The 23,162-nt window shown below is 34.5% G+C and overlaps 1 protein-coding gene and 3 non-coding genes across 4 annotated transcripts; 2 read left to right on the top strand and 2 right to left on the bottom strand.

The window, feature by feature from the left end:
• Positions 1-534: 534 nt before the first annotated feature.
• On the top strand, positions 535-607 carry TRNAE-CUC. The gene has a single exon. It is a non-coding gene; the product is annotated as a tRNA-Glu (tRNA).
• A 7,721-nt stretch (positions 608-8,328) lies between these two features.
• On the top strand, positions 8,329-8,401 carry TRNAE-CUC. The gene has a single exon. It is a non-coding gene; the product is annotated as a tRNA-Glu (tRNA).
• Positions 8,402-10,610: 2,209 nt separating this feature from the next.
• On the bottom strand, positions 10,611-10,683 carry TRNAE-CUC. Its single transcript has one exon. It is a non-coding gene; the product is annotated as a tRNA-Glu (tRNA).
• A 670-nt stretch (positions 10,684-11,353) lies between these two features.
• On the bottom strand, positions 11,354-14,057 carry LOC111470534 (RGG repeats nuclear RNA binding protein A-like). The gene is made up of 7 exons (XM_023116073.1): positions 13,635-14,057; positions 12,599-12,896; positions 12,432-12,497; positions 12,216-12,351; positions 11,978-12,130; positions 11,838-11,894; positions 11,354-11,746 (listed from the first exon to the last, which is right to left on the bottom strand). The coding sequence occupies exons 1-7, from the start codon at positions 13,807-13,809 to the stop codon at positions 11,549-11,551; spliced, it is 1,083 nt and encodes a 360-aa protein (XP_022971841.1). The 5' UTR covers positions 13,810-14,057; the 3' UTR covers positions 11,354-11,548.
• Between the last annotated feature and the right edge of the window lie 9,105 nt (positions 14,058-23,162).

Raw genomic sequence — 23,162 nt, 5'->3', positions numbered from 1 at the left:
CTCTTGAAAATATTTATATATATATATATAGCGGAATTGAGAAGATATAGTGAATAATTTTATTATGGGTTGCCGAAGACAAGGAAGAGTTACATAACACGAAGATGTATGACAATTCAAAATGACTAATCTAACTTACCCTAACACTCCATAATGTTCGTAGCTTTTGAGTTTATAACTTGAAATATTAAAATTATTAAAAAAAATTAATCCTTTTAATCTAATGATACATTTGAAACTCCACGTTCAAATATTTTTTTTCCATGGTTGAACTTGAGTCTTTCGACCGAGAGCTAGATATTGTGATTAATTAAACTATAACTGAGTTGTTGTTTTATATATTGGTAATTTCAACACTAATTTAGTAATTATTTCCATCACCTACCTAAAATGACTTACTAGGTTTCTTCTTTATAGATTTAAATAAATATAAATTTCATATTTGTTACCCATGGAAACCATTTTATTTTATTCTTTTCAATTTTTCATCTTGTTTTCTTTAATTTATATTAATTGATAAAAGTGCTACAAATATCCGTTGTAGTCTAGTTGGTCAGGATATTCGGCTCTCACCCGAAAGACCCGGGTTCAAGTCCCGGCAACGGAAGTCAGTTTATTTATTTTCAATTTTTCATATGTCTTTTATTGAATTTTAATTTTAATTGATAAAAATAACAAATTGATCTGTGGTAGTCTTGGTGGTCATATATTCGTTTATCATAAAAAAGACTGTGGTTCAAGTTTTAGAAATTGAACCTTTTTCCTTTTTCTTTTATTTATTTTCATTTTATTGCATTTTCTTTTTCTTTTATTATTTTAGTTCTAAAGTGTAAATAGATCTGAAAATATTATTCCAAAAAATATAAACTAACTAAATCTTCCGAATAAAATAAAATAGGAAAAATATTAATTAATTATAAATGAGATATATTATCCAAATATTAGCGGATTACAAATATCTTGACTAATTCAAACTAACAATAAGTTGCACTAAATTCTAACGTCACCTTAGTGCAAACTTATTTCTTAAAAACTCCGAGAACCTTACGAAAAACTTCAAACTTCACTTTGGCAAGTGACTTAGTAAATATGTCTGCAATTTGTTTATTAGTATGTGTTTTCTGCAATTCAACATCCTGCGATAACAATTTCTCTCGAACAAAATGATAATGAGTAATATGTTTCGAACAAGCATGAAACACTGGATTTCTAGCAAGTTTTATTGCACTTTCATTATCACAATTAATTTGAATTGGTTGATTGAGAGTAGTCGCTATTTTTTTAATAAGCCTCCTGAGCCACAAACATTCTTGAGAAGCAATTGTAGCAGCTATATATTCTGTTTCACAACTTGACAAAGTAACAGTGCTTTTCTTTATACTACACCATAAAATTGCAGCAGAGTCTGCTGTAAAACAAAAATCTCTTGTGGAGCGTCTGTCGTTCATGTCACCAGCCCAATCAGCATCCACAAAACCACTAGGATTTTTATTAGGTTAAGCAACCCGCCCCATTGGTATAGAGTTATTGAAACCTGGCCCAGCTACACCTGAAGAAACGCCTATTCCAGAGCCTAGAGAAACTGGTGAGCTTGGATCGAGTGACATGCCAGGAGTAAGTGGCTGCATTGGTTCTAGATCTAGAGGTCCAAAAGGAGATCCTATCATTGGCAATGGAATTCCACCCTATTGACTCTCTCTCCGAGCAGGACTTCCTTTGTTTCCTCTCCCTACTCTATTTCCTTTCATTCCTTGCTGAGTAGCTCGATTGAAGGTCCCTGCTCTTGGTTGCCATAGAGTTGATGTGAACCACTGCTATAACTTTGACCACCACCAACACGACCTGAATTTAAACCTTTTTGACATCTTCCCTTCCCTCCATGAAAATCAAAGTCAAGTCATCCTTCCATGAATTCTGATCTTTTGATTGCTCCAATTCTAATGACAAAGAGTGGTAGGCTTCAACAGCTTTGATTACATCTAATTGAAGCTTTTCCATAGCGGCTGTTTCGAATTAATTTTGGTTTTTCCTTGCAATGTTGAGGGCTTGAGCTTCAGATTCTCTGCAGTAACTGAGCTCATTTTTCAATTTTTCAACAAGGGAGAGTGTCTCTAAGAGCTGTGTTCTTAAATAATCTATCTCAACTTGTGCAGACTCAACGATGTTACTTCAGGTTTGGTTGGATTCAGACACTATGTTCAGCTGGAACTTGAGCCTCTTAACTTCATTCATGGCAAAGGCCAATGCAGCAACATCCATTGCGTGTTGCTTCTGAACATCTTCGAGTTCGGACTCCCATGCTCTATTGCGATATCGAGAAAGTTTGTGCAGTTCTTGAACACGATCTTTCTCAGAAGCTGAGAGCTCAAGCACCTGCTGTTGGGATTCTTCAAGCTTTGCAGACATATCTTATAGTGGTTTCTTTACTTCTTCTGCTTCCTGTCGGGCTTGCTTTTTGTGTGATTCAAATGCGCTCAGTTGATCACTTGTTTTCTTCGGTTCCTCCTAGAGTTAAGAAAGTCGTGATTCCAATTCAGCTACTTTGCTGGGCCTGATGGTGTTAATATAACATGCGGAAGCAATTTGGATCTTAGACACTTTTAGAACATTAATTATAGTAAATAACTAGCATATTCATAAGTATTAAAACTTAATGAGTTTGAATACTAACCTTTTATAGTTCAAATTCCTTTTTTCTCACGAACCGGTTTCGAACCACCACTAGTGTCTTCTCCACTATCCTCCGGTCTTAGAACGGGATTGTGGAATCCGATGAGTGACTAACCTTCGGAGGGATTTTGTATATATGAAGAGAGTGTTTGTGAGAGGTTTTTCTCAAGGTTTTTCACCAAGAAAAAGACCTTTTATGTATTATGATTTTATTAGAGTCATGTTTGCATGTTCATGCAAATTTGAGATCACCAAATTTTGATACTCAAAAGTCCACTCAAATTTGTAGGGTTTATTTGGCAAGTTTGGTTAAACCAAATTTTAACACCTCAAAATTCCACTAACATGGATTTTTCCATTAAATGAAGTTAACATTTTGACTTTCGTTCATTTTGATTCAAGAATCAATTTGAATTATTAATTTCAAATTAAAGTAATATTAAATTATTAATTAAACTATTTAATTAATATTTAATATTCATTCAAATGTCAATCCCAATTAATTCCGACACATATTTGATTAAGATATTTAAATCTTATTTAAATATCTCATATTCTCTCTTTTTGTTTAATTCGTAAATAAAACAAAAATGCGGTTAAATATATCGTATATATGTAGTGCATTCTCCCTAATTTGAATTTGAACACTTTGAATGTCACACTATTCTATGGTTTAGTCCGATATGAGCTAGCAGAGGGACCTAATGGACCTATAGATCATGGGCTCAACCGATCCAAAATTAACCGGTTAAACTCATTAACCTTGTTAACCAACATTCGTTAACTACTAGGACATTCCACTATAGCCTAGTAGTGGCACTCCCCTCACTATAGATATATTTCTGTCCATTTGATGTAACCATGATTAGTAAGTCGATCCTTCACAGGTTGTTCGTAACTAAAGCTGGGTCAATTTACCATTTTACCCCTGAAGTTACTTCTTGTTTCTTATGTCTCACTGATCATCTAATGAACAATTGGTTTGTGGTCCAACCAGTGAGAGGGTGAGGCCCCTTGTTCAAGATCTGGAGTCAGTGCTTAAGGGAACTATCTCTCTTCTATCCCTAAAAGTGGGTAGGAGTGAATTCCATCTTGCACCCCACGTCCCCAACCATTTACCTAGTCTTATCCCTGAAATGGGAGGCCTATTGAGTCGGCGAACATGAGTCACTCTCACCCGTGCAAATCTAATGATAATTCCGAATAAATAGGAGTTCATGGTTAGCTCAGGATTAAGATCGAGTTACCTAGATCATCGAATGAAAAGAAAATCAGTCTCAACAGTAAACGACATTATTAAGTGAGAGTGATTTTCTTCATGGTCCGATCTTATGCAATACTCATTGCATAGGACGCCCCCACTCACATGTCTCCACATGTACAATTTTAGTGATCACATTGTTTATATCATATACAAAAGTGGGTCGCATCCACAGTGTCTCTAGAATAAGGTACTCAGCCTTATCCTTGTACTATAGATCATTTTGACTATATACTTGAAGTTGATCAACTCTTATGTCTACAGATAGTTCAAGTAATCATACTATAGCCAGAGTGTTCTTAGTTTATTGGATTTAGATTAATGATCGTAAAGTTCACTTTATTCAGTAACAATCTTTACTGAATAAACAACCATAATAACTTTATTGATAATAGAATATGTTTTTGTTTACAAACTATGAGTTTTAGGACATAAAACCCAATAGGGCCCTTTATTCTTCTCTTGACAATGTGGATGAACATCTGATAGAAGAGTTTCGTTTCCAATTGCATGATGAGAACAACCAAAATCGACAATTCATTCTTCATTGTAGTCTATAAAGGCATGAGCATTTGTAGAGACATCATCTTGACGTACAACTGAAGTCACGTTTGTTGGTTGGTCAAGAACCTCAATAGTTAAACAGTGTTCCCAAAATGGATCTGTAGAATTTTTACTTTCATGTACAGTATTTGTCTTTGATTCCTGCATTTTGACTCGACAATTTGGCTTAATATGATTTGGCTTTCCGCAACGATCACACACCACTTTTACCCGACAATCTCGTTTGAAATGGCCAGGTTTTTCACACTTGTAACAAACTTTAAATGACTTCTTTGATGACTCCTCACTTCTGAATTGATTCTTATTGCTTGATGAAGACTCTGAATGAAAATTCTGTCTCCTTTGATCTTCGACATACAACACATCTTCTGACTTTGGGAAAGCTCGTTGCTACTAGTCATTTGCTTAATCAAAGCTTCGTGATTAGAAAGAAATTCTCCAATTCAATAACTATAGGCTGATTTGTCCACCCTTCTATTGAGAAAACAAAGGGCATAAAGTCTTTTCATAATCCACGAATAAGATAACGCCGTAATCGAGCATCACTCACTGGCTCCTTAGCATCTAATTCTGAAATTTCCGAACACAGATCTTTCAGTTTCAAGAAATATTCTTCAACTGAAAAATTACCTTGAGTTAGCAGAGGTAGTTCATTCTCTTTATTTTTCTTAGTGAAAAGCTTTTGAAATATTTTCTACACTTGCTTTGGTGACTTTAAATCACAAACATGATCAATATATTTCTTGCTAATCAAAGTCCGTAAGGTAAATAAAGCTTTTCCACATTTGATCTTCCATTTTCGGCGTAATTCAGCATTCGTGGAGTATCTGCTGAAATTTTTGTGTCATCATCTCCCATTAAATCCCATAAATCTTGCCTTTGTAGACAAGCTTCCATACATAACTCCCAATCATTATACTTATTGCCAACAAGCTTTCCCATAGCTATACCCATAGGAGCACTTCCACCATTCATTAATAATATCAAACCCTTCGTTACCAACTTGGCTCTGATACCATGACACAATATCTATCACTCAAAAGTGGGAATAGATCTGAAAATATTATTACTCAATAAAAGAACACAGAGTTAAGAATGAGAAATAGAATTGAGATTGAGCGTTCAATCTTCATTGATATTCACAACGTTTAAATAAAATACAAGCTACCAACTAATACTTACAAAAATATAAACTAACTAAATCTTGAGAATAAAATAAAATATACCGCTAATCAAATGAAAAATACTAACTCATTACAAATATATAATATATATTTTATAACAAATATATTCTCCAAATATTAACGGATTACAAATACCTTGACTAATTCGAACCAGCAATAAGTTGCACTAAATTTTAACGTTTTCATTTTCCATTTTTTTGTTTTTTTTTTAAATGGTTGCATTTTCTTTTATTTTTATTTATTATCAATTTTGATTTTGGTGGTTTTTTAAAATTTATTTTCATTTTTTATTTTGGTGGGGTTCTTTTAATCTTCTAATCTTTTTAATTTTCAAATATTATTTGTTTTTGTTTATTTTTATTTGTATTTTGTTGCCTTTTCTTTTATTTTTTTAATTTTCAAATTTATTTTTTCATTTATTTTATCCCTAATCACCTTAAAATTGATTAAATTCTCCTCGTCTAATCAATCATTTTTTATGAGCTTTACAATTTTGGTGAAGAGTCCATAGCAATAAAAATGAATATTATGTATTTTTAGTTCATTATGTTGAAGGATTTTTTTTTTTAGATTTTTCAAAAAAATAAGAATAAAATTTTCAAAAAAAATTAAATTACCAAAATACTCTCCGAAGTTTGAGTTAGTTACAAAAATGCCACTGAGAAAATCAAATATGCTACTGTCGCCACCTACACAAAATCAACGAGATCTTTTCATCCAATCGTTGGGTCTTTACAAAATCTTGATATGTTCCTAACGACCCACTTCTCATCAAATTCGACTAGAATTTAAAATGAAGGTCGATAAGCTTCTGATTAGAGAGATACTTTCAGCATAAAATTTAAAAATTTTAATCGCTCAAATTCACGACCAATCTCAAGATTTTAATATGGGTTTAAGCTTCCTCGGTAAAGTATGAAATTTATAAGCATTCAATTTTTAGATTTCTTATTCTTGAATTTTTCTAAATGTGTGAGTTATAGTCCACCATTTTCTTCAAACTTGTTCCTACACTCTCAAAATAAGATTAACCTACAAGTTTTGTGAATGAAGCAAGCGTTGAAAATGACTCTAACCTATACGCCCAATTCGATCCACCATTGAAGGAGCTCGATGAAGCTTGAAAAATCCAATCTGAGGTTACATGCAAATTCGTCATGCGAGGCTTATCCGATTTGTTTTTTGCACCTCCAAGAAACATTTCCATAGAAGAATTTGTAGGCCAACAAGTTCAGGAGAGTGTCCAATGGAAGAAATTTATTTTCAGGTAAGATATAGGAGTAAATCTCGAATCCTTACTTCAGTCCTCTCATCCCAAATTAAGTATTTCTTTAGGTTTACAGGTTTAAGTTTTGAGCATTTTTTTAATCAAGGAATCAAGGACCAACTCATCGTGGACCAGACCGATTAATGCGTTACCAAACCAAGAAATTGATTTTCAAAATTGGCCACGAAGTCATCCATACAAAAAAAAAAAAAAAAAAAAATTCTTGAGCTAGAGATGAAGACATTTCTTATAGAATTTTCAGCTTGAAAAGGTCCCGAACGCTCTAACGAATAAGAAAATTTAGTGGTCTACTGCTAGAGGAAACAATATTTTATCCAAATTTGACGAGCTATAACTCACGCCACAGTACACTAAAATGGAAGAAATAAATTCCTAGCTCTTCCTTGGTATTCCATCCTGAAGAAATTGAGGTTTCATGAAGAAATTGAGGGGATAAATGTTCTAAAATTGGTTGAAAATAGATTTTCAGACGTCGGAAATAAGTGGTACCCGTCTTTTTCCTTTTTAGAAAGAAGACAACGATGTGGCTCGTTTAGTCGACCTAAAAATTGATCCCTCTTTTTTTAATTTTTTTAATATCAAATTAAACCTTTTTTAGACTCGTTCTCATAAAATTCTCAGTAGTTCTAGAAACTAGACTCCTTATGAAAGGTGTGAAAGAAAAGTTGGATTAAATCAAATACTGGGAGCGCCAAAATCGAGTCCCCGAACTCGAACTAAGAGTTAAGTACTCATTTTTAGAGTTTTCTTAAGAAATACTTGTAAGAATTGTTTGAAATTCAACTGGAACCTTAGTTTAAGTATGATTTAAATGATATAGAAGAAATAATGACAGAACTGTGAGTTAAGGACCTAAATCGAGCATTTTTCTCGAAAATCAAATAACGAAAAAAATCACTAAACAAACTTTGTTACCCATGCCATTAGGTATCCGTGATTAAGTACGTCAAGACAAGAAGTTTGCTATGTACCACTCATGAAATAAGAATCAACACTAAAACTAAAAATCAAACGAAGGACAATAACCGGATAAAGAATATACATAATATCCTAGCATACCTTAAGAACACGATTAATAACCTACTTTCTACTCACTCCATAATTTCCATTTTTTTTAGTTAACTAAAGAAGAGCTTGTCAAGTTCGGGAGCTGTTTTGTTTTAAATATTTTTTCTACTCACTCCTAAAAGACTCGATTCGCAACCGAAAACTCAACCCTTTTTACTTTCATTTTTTGCTTTATATTTAATTTCATTTTTATTTGGTAGGGAGAGTTAACAAATCCGTTGTATTGAAAGTCCCGGCAACGGAAAATCCTCACTCTTTTTATTTAACCTTAATTGGTAAGGATTGACAACAAATCCGTTGTAGTCTAGTTGGTCAGGATATTCGGCTCTCACCCGAAAGACCCGGGTTCAAGTCCCGGCAACGGAAACAATTTTATTTTATTTTCATGTTTCATTTTGTTGCCTTTTCTTTTCTTCTATTTATTTTCAAATTTAATTTTGATGGTTTTTATATATTTGTTTTAAATTTTGATTTTGTTGGGTTTCTTTTTAATTTCAAAATATTACTTATATTTATTTTTATTTTGTTGCCTTTTCTTTTACTTTTTTTTTATTTCAAATTTATTTTTTTCTTCTTTATTTATTTTCTAATTTAACTTTCTTTTAATTTGGTTGACTCATAATATTTGCTAAAACTAACACACCTGAATCGTGAAAATTCTCTATTTATAATCATTTACATCATCAAATAAATTACAACTGGCATGAAAAGAGTGATAAATAGATACAACATACCTTTAATAAAATGGCAAATATGGTACCTATGATAAATAGCAATAGAATGTTAAATATTCTCAATCATACAAGATATTTGTGTATAATGAACGATTAAATATGATACAATTGGTAAACCATAATTCAAGGTTAAATATTTTCAACATCGTCTCGCAAGCTGAGCATTGGATTTGGACGAATGTGAAGCTTAAGTCTGAAAAATTCAAAGAGAAGTCGAGAAACACTCTTTGTGAAGATGTCAGCAACTTGGAGATGAGAAGGTACACATTGTGCACGAAGTTTGTCAACGATAATAAGCTCCCGAAGGAAATGATAATCTAATTCAACATGTTTGGCTCGTTTGTGTGAAACAGGATTACAACTAAAAAAAATGTCACTTTTGTGTCACGTAAGAGTAAGGGCGGCTCTAAAATAGAGACCTTGAGGTCATGCAAAAGATGTGCAAGTCAAAGAAGTCTAACAGCAGTCATAACAAGAGCACGATACCCAGATTCATAGTTGACGCGTGGGACAGTAGGTTGCTTTTTGGTATTCCAAGAACGAGATTGTTACCAAGATAAATAGAATAGTCGAATGTAAAACGACGAGTATCAGGACAAACAACCCAGTCAGCATCCAAATAAGCCATTAGCACACTAGGAACAATGAGTGGACGATAGGTAAGACCAAAGGGAGTGTTCCCTTAACATAGAGAAGAATATGTTTGACAGCAAGAAAGTGATCTGAAATAGGGGCATGCAAAAATTGACTGACAGAATTGACAGCATGGACAATATTTATACGCATAATGGTCAAGTACTGAAAAGTGCCAACAAGAGATCGATAGAGAGTAAGATCAAAGAAAGGAGAACCATCAACAGTCAGGTGTTGAGAAACAACCATGGGGTGTGGACTAAGTTTACTATAATATAGCGTACAACTCTTGTGTCCGACAACTATCTCAATATTAAGTGGATCTTTGTTCTTCTAAACAATACTCACACAATAACTTAATAGCACAACATATCGTATGCCTCAACACCAAGGCTCACAAACACGGATCATAGACAAGATAATACAAATTGTATAACTAAATCGCTTTCTACGTCCAAAAATTCATAATGTATACTTTAAATTCACCGTACTCGAGCATCTTCCCACTTTCCATCAAGAGCATGCTTAATCAAACTAATGCCAACTAATTTACCGCATATATTAAATATCATATCATGTGTACACTCATGTTAAAACTTAGTTCAAATTGGAATTCGTAACGGTTATTTATCTAACAATTACAATTTAACGAGTATCATTACATCCAATTCAATCATATATCAACAATAAACTTAATAACAATTTCTAAAATTTCAAATAGCTATCAATCACTTAATATACCTCAATATACTCAATTCAATCATATTCTAATAAAAAGATTAGATATAAACTATAATAATTCATGCTTAAATGGGTCGATTCAAATGTCTACTTATCTCGATTCAACTTGGTTTTAGTCAAATTAGGACATTTTTCCCTTTCAAATTCTTCGATATTAAATGTTAGCCCAATTGAAATAGGTTAAATAATTAGATATTAACGTAGAGTTAATCAATAAAATAAAATGCATTACCCGGAATTAAGCCATGTTTGTTGGCTGTCCTTACCAATTAACATGAATATAAATATAAATAAATAAAGGAAAAAAATGAAAATAAAAAGAGAAATATCATTCCGCTGCCTGGTTTTGAACCCAGGTCTTTGCTAGTTAGAGGCAACTATCACGTCCAACTAGACTACAATGGACTTTTTGGTTGTTAAATTAAATATAAACTAAATTACAGAAAAGAAAAGAGGAAAAACAAGATTTCCGTTGCCGGGATTTGAACCCGGGTCTTTCGGGTGAGAGCCGAATATCCTGACCAACTAGACTACAACGGAGTAATTGACCATTCTTTTCAAATAAATTTAATTATAAAAGTTGTTTTATTATATTTTATTTAAATTTGAATAATCTCAACTTTAATAAAATCCGAGTCTAACAAACATTTACAAAGTCAATCCAAATAATCACTATTTGTTATGGTTAGAAATTTATGAAATTACAAAAAGGGACCAAATTTGATAATAGGAGGACAGAATTGAAATACTAAATATCTCGTCATTATTTGAAAATTACTCTTTTCTTTGGGTCATTGTAGCTCAAAAGAGGAACAATTTGGATTTTTATCTATCCAAATATAATTTTATTTATGACTTTATTTTTTAAAATATATATTTCAATAAATTTAACGAAGAAAATATGAAAATTCACAAACAAAAGTTGTACTAAAACAGAAATGATAGGAAAACTGATGAAGGATACGAGAGTTTTAGTAAAAAGTTTCCAAAATAGTTTTTCAAAAAAATTGTTTGAAATGCAAATAGCGCCAAGAAATTTGATTATTTTGCAGAAAAACTTTCTTTTCTTTTCTTTTTTTTTTGTTTAAAAAAAGGAAACAGATAATTGGAAAGTAAAGAGACGAAACAAAAGAAAACACAACATTTTGAAGTACAGAGGAGAAATTTGAGATCTAAACTAAATAATAACAACAACAACAATAAACAATCCTTCAACAAAAATCAAAATTGATGCATAACTTAAGAGCGTTCAAGACACAACATCCATGATTTACACTACATATAGCAGAATATCCTGTTCATAGCAGTTTAGTTTAGTTGTAACTCAAAAATCCTGATCTCATATTAAATATAATATAATCTCATCAATAAACTTTTTTAAAATGTAGTTTACCAAAATAACTTCTCACTTAGCACTCATCAATGAAGGGAACTGCCCCTGATCTTCAATCGACGGGGCCGCCGCTGCTGCTACATTCATTCTGTTGCTTCCGTTGTTGAATCCACCTCTAGATCCTCCTCGCCCACGTCCTCGACCTCGACCACCCGGGTTGTAGTACCTCTCGCCTTCAGTGGGCTTCAGGAACTCGGTTATAGTCACAGACTACCAACACCAAAAATAGTAACTTCAATCAGAACAATCACATAAGAAAGAACTTAATTACACAGGTTGTTAATATCTAGTATGTTCATACTTTCTTAGCTTTTTCCTCCTTGTCCACAATGTCCTTGCGCTTATCCTTATCAGAACCCTGATCGTAAATTCTACATGATTAACAACAGAGGCAGAGCTGAAATGGAGGAATTGTAATAGTAACAGGAAATAAGATGTCACCAATTTGGCAAAGATTTCGTCGTTGCTCTTTTTGCAGGAAAGCTGCTGCATGTTCTCTAGTTCCTCATCGACCTCAGCCTTTCTCAACTCGGTCTTTGCCAGCAGTTTCCTACTCTCTTCACGGAGCTTCTCATACTCTTTCAGGGTCATCTCCTGTAAGAAGATGGTCAAATCAATTTTATAGCCGATCGACTTGCCATACGAATCGATATAAATGCTAAAAACTAAGAGTTGTTACCTTATCCTCAGGCTCCTTCTCCTCTGCTTCCTTCACGGCCTCCTCTTTGTTGTTATCATCAACGACACCATCCTCTCCCAATTGTTGCTCTGGTGCAACATTCTTCTCGTTCTCAGCAACAGGCGCTTCCACGTCCCTAACATCCATAAGTCGAGAAAATATCAGAGGTACGTCATCAAATCAGTTAATGTCTCACAATTCGATAAGTGAACTTACGGGGCGATTTCATCACCAGGAGCTCCCCAGTTCCTACGACCAGCCCCATCACGCTTAAACTCATTGCTGAAATCAAAACAATCAGTAAGGGTAAGATAATTACAAAAGAAATTGCCAGGAAATTGATCAAACAGGAAACTAGCTATCATGGTAAAGAATATACTAACCCACGTCCAGTTCCACTGCGACGTTCATACACTCTTCGGGGCTGTTCAGCTTCTTCCGTTTCCCCATTGCTGAAGCCACCGCGACGAGGACCACGGAACGAACCACGGGGACCACCATAACCACGCCTTTCAGTTGCCTTTTCACCATCCTCAGGAGCCTGGTAACGATCAGAGAATCCATTCTTGCCACCGTTTTCATTGTTGGCTGAGTCTCTATTGAATCCTCCACCACCACGCCCTCGTCCAAAGCCACGTCCACCTCCACGACCACGGCTATTCTCATTCTTCGATTCCCTTACTGGTCAAAAATAAACATGAAAATAATGCCCAAAAATAGATTACATTAAACAAAACCATGGCCATATTAAGAACAAAAAATAAAAAGAGTTCAACAAGATAACATTCATGCATTTCCAACTTCCTAAGCTTTTTAGCACTCATAAAAACAGTACTATAACTTTTAACTTTTCACCAACAAAAAGGAACATCAATTATCTATGGCATTCGATCATATGAAATATTCTACAATAATTGATTGACAATTCTCAAGCTAACTGTTTTTTCAAATTTCAATCCCTTGTTAAAACTTGCTCAGTTTAAGGATGGATAATAAGAAGTACTGATTTTTTTGAATCATTGACAACACAGATAATGTCATATACTCGAAAAAAATCATTATCAATACACTTAACATCAAATTACAATTACTAGAACAAAACTCAGCCTTGTCAGTCAATCGAAGAGCTTGAAAAGCGCCATGACATATACAATCAGTTCAATTCAAAAAAGAACAAATAACAAGCAATAAAACTACATAGGATCTTCACAATACATCCAGCCAAGCAGTAATACAGCATTGCAAAATAAACCAACCGACAAGAACTCGTTACACAAAGTCCATAAAACGGCAAATATCATTTCAATTGAAAAACAATAGGCGAACGGATTGAAAAGTTCATCGTTTCCACTTCACATCCAAACAAATTACAAAACAGGAAAACCAGATAAACAATCAAGAGTAAGAAACAAAACCCACCGGCCTGAGCAGGAGGGAGCGGCTTGGAAGGAAGGTTAGCCGGTTTTGCAGGCTGAGCAAGAGCAGGAGCCTTCTTGGACGGGACAGCCGGAGCGGACCGCTGTGCAGAAACGAGCTGATTAGGGTCCTCGTTGTCATCGTCGACCAGGAGATCAAAAGGATTCATGGTTGCCATATCCGTTCAATCTAGAACTGCAACTAACACGCAGACCGACTAACTGCAAAGTGAAAATCAACTCACTGAACGAAAATTCTTCAGAATTTATTACAATCCATAAAGAACAGCCGATTGAAGATAGCAATACAAATTTGGAAAGTAATTTGAGGTATGGAAACGGAGTGAGAGGAAATGAGTGTGAAAATCAGAAATTGAAGAATCGGGTAAAAGAAAACCCTAGCCACGCCGCAAAGATGAGGCTGGAATAAACCCAAACTTAAAAACCCTAATGGTTTTAATACTCTACACTCAGTTTTACTTAAACTTACAATAATATATATTTTATCACTCTACGTTTTTATTGGCTAGATATTATTGTAATAATATCAATAAAATAATTTCTTTAATAATTTCAAATATTTCTTCATTTTTTAAATCTAATTTAAATTTTATTTTCCTTCTCTAATTTTTTCCATTTTTAAAATGTCTCCATCTAATTAATAAAATATTTTTTTATGAAATATTAATTTAAAATTTTCTAATTAAACATAGTTTGTATTTAGTATATCAAATACATTAAATATTTATATGAAACTTAAAAAATAAATTCAACTAAATTAATTTCACTAGAGTTTCATTTTTGTGTGAAAAATCAAACATTCTTAAATAGGAGTCTGTAACTCACTCAAAATTAAGATCAAGTTGCATATGATCATGTTGTGAAAGAGTAATCCTGACAACTAATATATTTATAAGGAGAGATTACATATTAACAATTTGAATCAAATCATTCGTAACAATTACAAAATGAATTGTATGATTAGGAATCACCAACTAATCTCTAACAATGAATTTATCTAAATGAATTGGTCGAGGCACAGGGTTACTCTCCTTATGAGTATACCATGTGAGGACTATTAAAGGGTCGTAAGTTATTCTTTAATAGTGAACGATCTCGATTGACATAGTGGTTGGTTGATACACGATCGTGGCTTAGATGCATATGATGTATAGTGCCATCAAGTTAGCAGTGGAACTATTAGGGAATCTCCAACTATTCTCGAGCAATTGGTAGGGCACAGAGGGTCGTTGATTCACGATCATGATTATTGTGTACTATATAGAGACGGTTAGAGAAGGTCCATATACATACGAAAGCTAGAACGATTAGGAATCGGGTAGTTTTCTATGGACTAAATTTAAAAAAGTTGGGTGGTTACCATTAATTATTCATTTACTTATTTTATGTAATTGAAGGTGGAAAGCGCAATTATATTTGGGTTTGAAAAATGTGACATAAGCAAGTAAAGAGATGGTCCATAGTCATGGGTGAAGCGTTATGAGAAAGCCATCAACACGACGGCCCAAATTCTTAATTTTAAAATCCATTAAATGGAGTGGTTTGACATTTTTCGCCTCCCAATTTGGAGTCTTAAATGGACAAGTTTGAAGCCATCCGTCGTCATCTTCCTTGGACAATTTGGTCCATTCAACTTTCTTTCTTCTTCTTATTCCATTGTATTTTATGGATTCATTAAGTTGAAAAATTAAATAATTTCCAAATTATTCTCATTTAATCATACATTTTATTTGTGTTTTAAAAATCAACTTTGTAACCTAATATCATTTCCTACTTATAAACTTATGATCATTTCCTAAATTAGCTAATGTAGGATTACCTCCCAACATATAACATACAAAATATAATCCTATTTACAAATTTTATATTCTATTTTTCACGTACATTAGAATATAATTTAATTAATTCAGTAATATATTTTTTAAATATTCTTAGACCACGTATTATTGTTAAACTAAAAAAATAAATAGTCGTGATAGAAAAAAAGTCAATCCTCAAAAAAAAAAAAAAAAAAAAAAAAAATTTTTTTTTTTTTTTTTTTTTTTTTTTTTTTTTTTTTTTTTTTTTTTTTTGACTATATTAGCTTAAATTTGTATTTAGATAATAATTAAGAGATGAGATTATGAATTAAATCTGTAAAATTAAAAGTTAAAAGTCACATATTTTAGGAATTAATTTATCTAAAAATTCATAATTTTATGAAAGTGAGGTTACGATTCATATTAGGGGTGTACATTCAATCCGACAACATGGACCATCCCAATTTGTTGGGTTGGGTTGGATTGGATTAACTTTTCGAGTTGGTCTGAGTTTGATTTCGAGTTCATTAGACAAAACTCTCGGATTGACCCGAGCCAAATAAAAATTGCGACAATTTCTATTGTCTCATCAAGTTTGGTTTGGTTGATTCACCAATAGTGTTCGTGAGTTAAATAACGAACAAACCTTATTAAATAACGAACCTTATTAAATAATGAACCTAATCCAATCCAACCATAAGACTTTGGATTAGTTCGAATGATTCAAGTTATTTATTCAAAAATTTATTTTTTAACAATCGAAAATATCTATTTGTTTATTTTTAAATATTTGATTCAATTTTAATATATATTTAGAAAAATTACAAAGGGATGGAGAATAAATAATAAAAAATAATTATTATGAAATTAAATAAAATTTAGTAAGTAAAATGTATATTTTAGAATTAATAATAAATTTGAGTTATGAGTTCCATCCAACATCAATTACACAAAAATAACCTAAAATTTCTACCATTCATTTGTTCGTTATAACTTCGAATCCGTAAATTACATTCCGTCTAATTGAAATAACTCCTAAAATGTAACCACTTTGTCGACAGAACTACAACATCATGTTATCTACGAGCTGTTCGAGTAATCCANAAAAAAAAAAAAAAAAAAAAAAAAAAATTCTTATATCCTAAGTCAAAAACCTTACTTAATACGTGAAATAATAACTATGTTAAAAATAATCGACCAGTGTTCGATTAAATGGGTATGAAAGATATTGTGCGAGATGGTAACTGATATTTGTAACTTTTAAAAGTTTAAAAGATTATTATCGAAATTTTTGAAAATTTAAAAGTAATTTTTAAACGGACTGAATTTATAAATTTTATGATAAGCTTTTAATTTAATACCAAAATAAAAATATTAAAAATTTATATAGTTATCACCGCCAAAATTCCTCTCCTGGTAGAGAGAGAGAGAGGGGAAGAAGGGCCCACATCGGTCATCCTTTTATAAAGCCATTGAAAATATCTCTCATGGAGGGGCCCCTATCCTCTTCGCCCTCTGCCGGTGCCGACAACGGCGGTAGCGGTGGCGGCGCCTCTCCTTCGCTGGTGCTCCGTCGTCAAACCCTTCAAACTTCAACCACCGTTTATAATTATACTATAATAGTGTAGTTCAACACGCAAGCGACAGGGGGGAAACCCACCTCCCACTTCTCTAATTTTGTTTTTGCTAATTAGGCCTCTTTCTATACTGGATTGCTTTGAAATTGCATTCCGTGCGACATGGTTATGTTATCGATTCCTCACTTTTAAGAATAAAAATATATTGATCGTGATTATATCATTTTTATCAATTTCTCATATCCATAGCGGTTCGATACGTAATTGCATTTGCATGTTCTTATCATCTCTCATGTCCATAGCACTTTGATGCGATATGTTATGATATGATATGTGTATAATGAAATGTTATGTTAAAAATATGAAGTGTTACGTCTCCTAAATTGTCGGTATACACACCATGATATGAATGACATGAAATCACTATAAATTGCATGAAATATAATCTTGTTAGAAGTATGTATGATGTGAGGACTGAAAAATGAGAAATGATATGATATGAATGAAAAACGATAGAGGGGTTATATTTAATAATATTGAAAACTGAAAAATATTGGGATCATATACATTATGTATGCTCATGCATTGGGGGATACCCCTATTCCATCACAAGGGTTTAGGTAGGTGAAGTATCATTCATAATGCAGGTTCGCCCGACAAGGAAAGAGGCCCGACAACGTGCGAACTGACTAGTGAGCTCATACTCGTACGTGGGTTGTGTGAAGAGTATATGGTACACATCTAAGCTATCCGTTAGGATAGTGTAGGAAAATAGACTGATATGATAAGTCTCATCATTGCATTCACATGTTCTTGCATTTAACCCCAATAGTAGGGTCATTTACTAAGTATTTCTTTAGATACTCAAGTCACGTGCTACTTCTGTTTCAGGTACGACTAACGACGACATCGTAACTCGAGACCATGACACATGCATAGAGTAGTAGTATTTTATTTTCTTAGACTTAGGCTAGAATATGATGTTTTTAATTTAAACGTTTATTTATTTTAGTTAGTCTTTTTTTATGTTGTTTTTTAAGGTATTTTCAAAACACGTAAGTCCATGATTGTGTTTTAAGATGAAGATGACGTTTTATGAAAGTTTAAATGAAGTATTTCCACCTTCAATATTCATGATTTATATATAGTGGCGACCTTAAATTAAATAGAAAATCTAGGATCACTACATGGATAGTAATAGTTAATTCTTTCAGTCATCATATCTCCACAATCTCTCTCCTTCAAAAGTCTACTATTTGAAAGGATCATTTGAATTGAATTAGTATGTATATCATATTGGTAAGCTAGATCCTTAATTCTAACTACAAGCATACCTTTTAAAAAACTGATGTATCATTTAGAGAAAGAGAATGTTATTTAGACTTTCCGATAATAATTTAAATAGTATATAAAATGAGTATTTTTTTTTCATCTAAATGTTTGTTTGTTCAACCATATCTAATATTTATTTAGCAAGAATATTGTAACGGTCTAAGCTCATTACTAGTAGATATTGTCCTCTGGCTTTCACTTTCGGACTTACGCTCAAGGTTTTTAAAACACGTCTGCTAGAGAAAGGTTTTCGAGTCCACATCCTTTATAAGAATGAAACACTAGCAGAGGACTTTGGCCGTTACAAATGGTATCAAAGTCAGAAATCGGCTGATGTGCCAGTGAGAAGGTTGTTCTTCGAATGGGGGTAGACATTAGGCGGTGTGCTAGTAAAAACGCTGGGCCCTGAATGAGGGTGGATTTGGTGGGGGTCTGACATCGATTGGAGAAAGGAACGAGTGCCAGCGAGAACGCTTGACCCTGAATGGGGAAGGATGGATTATGAGATCCCACGTTAATTGGGGAGGAGAACGAAACACCTTTTAAGGGTGTGAAGACCTCTCCCTAGTAGACGCCGTTTTAAAAACTTTGAGGAGAAACCCGAAAGGATGAGCCTAAAGAGACAATAATTGTTAGCGGTGGGTTTGGAGCACATAGAGAAATATAATTTAAAATTTTGGAATATCTTCCCACCAAAATTTTAATTATTTATTTAAGTTTTTATTTTTAATAAAATATAAAAATGGTAGTTAATAAAATATTTATTTATTTATTTTCTTTTCCATATATAAAAATTATTTTAAAGATTATTTTGAAAATAAATAATGAAATGATAATTATGAAATTAAATATATATATATATATATATATATATATATATATATATTTATTTATTTATTTGAACTCGATCTAATCCAAACAAGTTTATAACTCAATCCAAACCTTGGGTTAATCAACTTTTTTCGATCATTAATAAGTTTTTTAAACATCCGTATAATTTAGTGTTTAATAAATTTTTGAAAAAGTATAAATTTTAAAATCTAATTGATTAACGAGATTTAAATTTTATGTTTAATGGAATCATAATTTATGTCCATATATTCTAGAATTTAAAATATTCTAAAGATTTATAATTTTAACTTATTCTAAGTTATGAACTTTTCTAAAACAAAATATTTTACTACAAATAATAGGATTGTAATAAGCTTGAAAATAAAAATATTGCGTAAATAAAAATTTAAATAAAACTTAATTTTTAATTGATAATATGAATTAAAAAATTTAAGAAAACTACTAGGTTAGTACAATTAAATAGATTAACCACATCCGACTTCCATTTATTTTGATACCAATCTCATTTCTTGGAGCGCCAACCTATTCTCTCACGCTCCAACTGTGAATCTCGATACCATGCTCTTGCCATGACTACGGCTGAAATCCTTTGGTTTAAGCATCATCTGCATGACCTCAAGGTCCCCATCCCATAACCGTCTTTTGCTCTTGTATGACAACAAAAGGTGTTTTTTTTTTTTTTTTTAGCTCTAACTTAGTTTCTCACAGGGCAAGCATGTTGAATTAGATTATCATTTCCTTTGAGACTTATTGTCGTTGGCAAACTTTGCACACAGTATGTACCCTCCCATTTCGAGATTGTTAACATTGTCAACAAAAGTGTTTCTCGACCTTTTTTTGAATTTTTTAGATCCAAACGTCACGTTATTCAAATCCGACATTCAGCTTGTGGGGAGTGTTGAGGATACTTAACCTTCCATTACAGTTTATCATATGTAACATATTTAACCCTCGATGAAAGGCTAATATCTTGTATGGTTGAGGATACTTAGTCCTCCATTAAGGTTTAACATATGTATCTTATTTGACCTTGGACTAATATCTTGTATTCATTTACTACTCTTTCCATGTTCTTTATAATCTATTTGATCTTATTTGGTTATGTAAATGATTACAAATAGAAAATCTCACCACCTTTTAAGTGTGGTGATTCTAGTAAATATTCTCATGTCACATGGTTGAAAATGTACGACTGTGGCACTATGCGGCCAAAATTCAACTTTGAGTTCCCGCATCGATCGTGACACTAGTCGGCGAGGGAAATGAGGAAGAAAGAGAAGCTGAATGAAAATTGTGGAATCGGGTTAAAAGACAATACCTGCGAGTTGAAATCGGGTCGGACAAACCAGATCCAACCCGCTTGGAAGTGCCACGGGCTAGCACATTGAAAAAATCCGATCCATTAATCGCCACAACCCAAACTCACGTGTAAGGATAGCCTAGAATCGACACTCAACCCAACCCAACACGCAAACAACCCACGACTCGCGCTTCAACCCACCAACAGTGCACCGATCTGCACACACTTCTTAGCCACTGCACGTGCAAGACGCGTGCTCCCACCCAACCGCTTCTCATCCCGACTCACTTGTCGACTTGCTTTATAGCACACCTCTTGTGTAGCTCGATGGCTTGAAAATGGTGTATTCGACTCGGTGTGGATATTTTGGTGTTGTTTCCCACGTTTTGACTCTCCTAAAGCTAAAAGATGGGTGTACTCGATACTTTCAGCTAAACTAAGTTTGTAATATATATTATTGTCATGTCATGGGTCCCTATTAGGTAAATTGGATGTTGAAGGATAGTCTCCAACCAGCTAAAAAATATTTAGGACTTCGGCCAAGGCCAAACAATTAAATGACTCTACTATTGGTTGGTTTGAAGAATTCTATGATGTACTATGCATACATGACTCATATGTGTACTATGAATGAAAGGAATTGAACAAAATGATTCTTATTATATGCTATGATTTTAAGTCATTGGATCCTCATACATTTATGTATGTCATGTGCATTGGGATATTTTCTTGTTATGTTATGTTAGTACGGACACGTACCTTTGATATCTATGTTGACCATGATATCATGCGAGCATTTCCCTCCATGGTGTCTAGCAACACGTTAGCATTTAGCGCAATGAGACAAGCCTAGGAGTACGTATACAAGCCCTCCTAGTACGTCCATGTACGTGTGTGTGGGGAAGTACCACATCCAATTCTGCTCGGACTGGAAAGAGCTCAAAGACATGCTATGTTATTTTAAAAGGATAGGTCCCATCTTATATGTGTGTGTTTTCATTACCTAACAACCCCAACAGTGGCTCAACGGTGGAAGAAGTGACCGAAAGACTGCGTCATGTCGAGCAGCGAAAGAAGAATATCGCTTCAGCTGTCGACAAGGAGGGTTGTCTACTCACTGAGGAGGAATCGCTTGCACGCCTAAAGCTCTGCGACAACACCAACGAGAGCAACGGGCCCCACCTCGAGCAAGTAGTGATTTCAATCGAGACATTACTTGATGTGAACGACCTAACGGCGGAAGAGGTGACTGAAAGACTACGTAACGTCGAGTAGCGGAAGAAGAATACCACTTCAGCTATCGACAAGGAGGGTCGTCTACTCCTCACCGAGGCGAAATCGCTTGCACACCTAAAGCTCCGCGACAACACAAGTGAGAGCAACAAGCCCTCCAGCAGTGAGGAGAAATCGCTTGCATGCCTAAAGCTCCGCAACAACACCAACGAGAGTAATGGGCCCTCCAGCAGTGAGGAGGAATCGCTTGCATGCCTAAAGCTCCGCGACAACACCAGCGAGGGAAATGGGCCCTCCAGCAGTGAGGAGGAATCACTTGCACGCCTAAAGCTCTGCGACAACACCAACGAGAGCAACGGACCCTCCAGCTGCAAAGGCAGTAAGAAGCCATAGAAATCTCGCGTGCGCATGCGCGGGAAAGATGGGGATCAAAAGAAGGAGTCGACTAATGGCGGGCCGATCCAGTGCTCGAACTGTGGGAAGAGAGGTTACCTGAGCAAGAATTGCCATAGCAAGCTCAGGAACAGGGAGAAGCCCGAGAAGGCCTATGTGGCTCAATCCGAGGAGGACGAGCCAACTCTCTTCATGGTAAGTGCATCGATCATATCCAATGTCCCCAATTTCTATTCCAAATCCACGGAGGTAGAGGTAATTGACGACGGTGTAACAGCTCCTCTAGTGAGTGTCGAACCCGAGAAAGAGCTCCAGCTGGGCGTAGCAAAGGCACTAGCTGGGGAGTCAATTTAACTGAAGAAGGAGTGAGTGTTTGCTCAAATCGGTGAGAGGGACGAGTAGCATGAGCACCGACGATGGGTCCTCGATACCAGGGGCAACAAACCATATGACCGGGGCTAGATCTACGTTCATTAGCAAGGGAGGTGAGCACCGCAAGCTGACCGACGTCTACTTCATCCCGAGGCTCAAGGCTAACCTTGTGAGCCTGGGTCAACTCGATGAGACCGGCTGCTTCATTTCATCGAACGCGGGCTACTCAAAATCTGCGATGATCGACGATGGCTGCTCATGCAAGTTCGGCACACAAAAAACCGTCTTTACATCCTGGAGTTGGAGATAGAGCAATTCATCAGCCTCTCGGCCAAGACCAAAGAGGTATCTTGGAGGTGGCACGCAAGGTACGGGCACTTAAACTTTCCTGCTTTACAAAAATTACATAGGGAGGAGATGGTGCACGGTTTGCCGACAATCCAAGGCGTGAACAAGCTGTGCATCGGGTGCCTCATCGGCAAACAGAGGCACATCCCCTTTCCGTCGCGGACATCCTACTGTGCTAGTGAACCGTTGAGCTGGTACATGGCGATATCTCCAGGCCCATCAAGTCGGCGACCCCAGGCGACAAGACCCTCTTCTTCTTGTTGGTCGATGACAAAAGCCGCTTCATGTGGCTAATCCTGCTGCAA

This window comes from Cucurbita maxima, unplaced genomic scaffold (genome assembly GCF_002738345.1).
Source record: "Cucurbita maxima cultivar Rimu unplaced genomic scaffold, Cmax_1.0 Cma_Scf00046, whole genome shotgun sequence".
Classification (NCBI taxonomy): Eukaryota; Viridiplantae; Streptophyta; class Magnoliopsida; order Cucurbitales; family Cucurbitaceae; genus Cucurbita; species Cucurbita maxima.
This window is presented reverse-complemented; position numbering and strand designations above follow the sequence as displayed.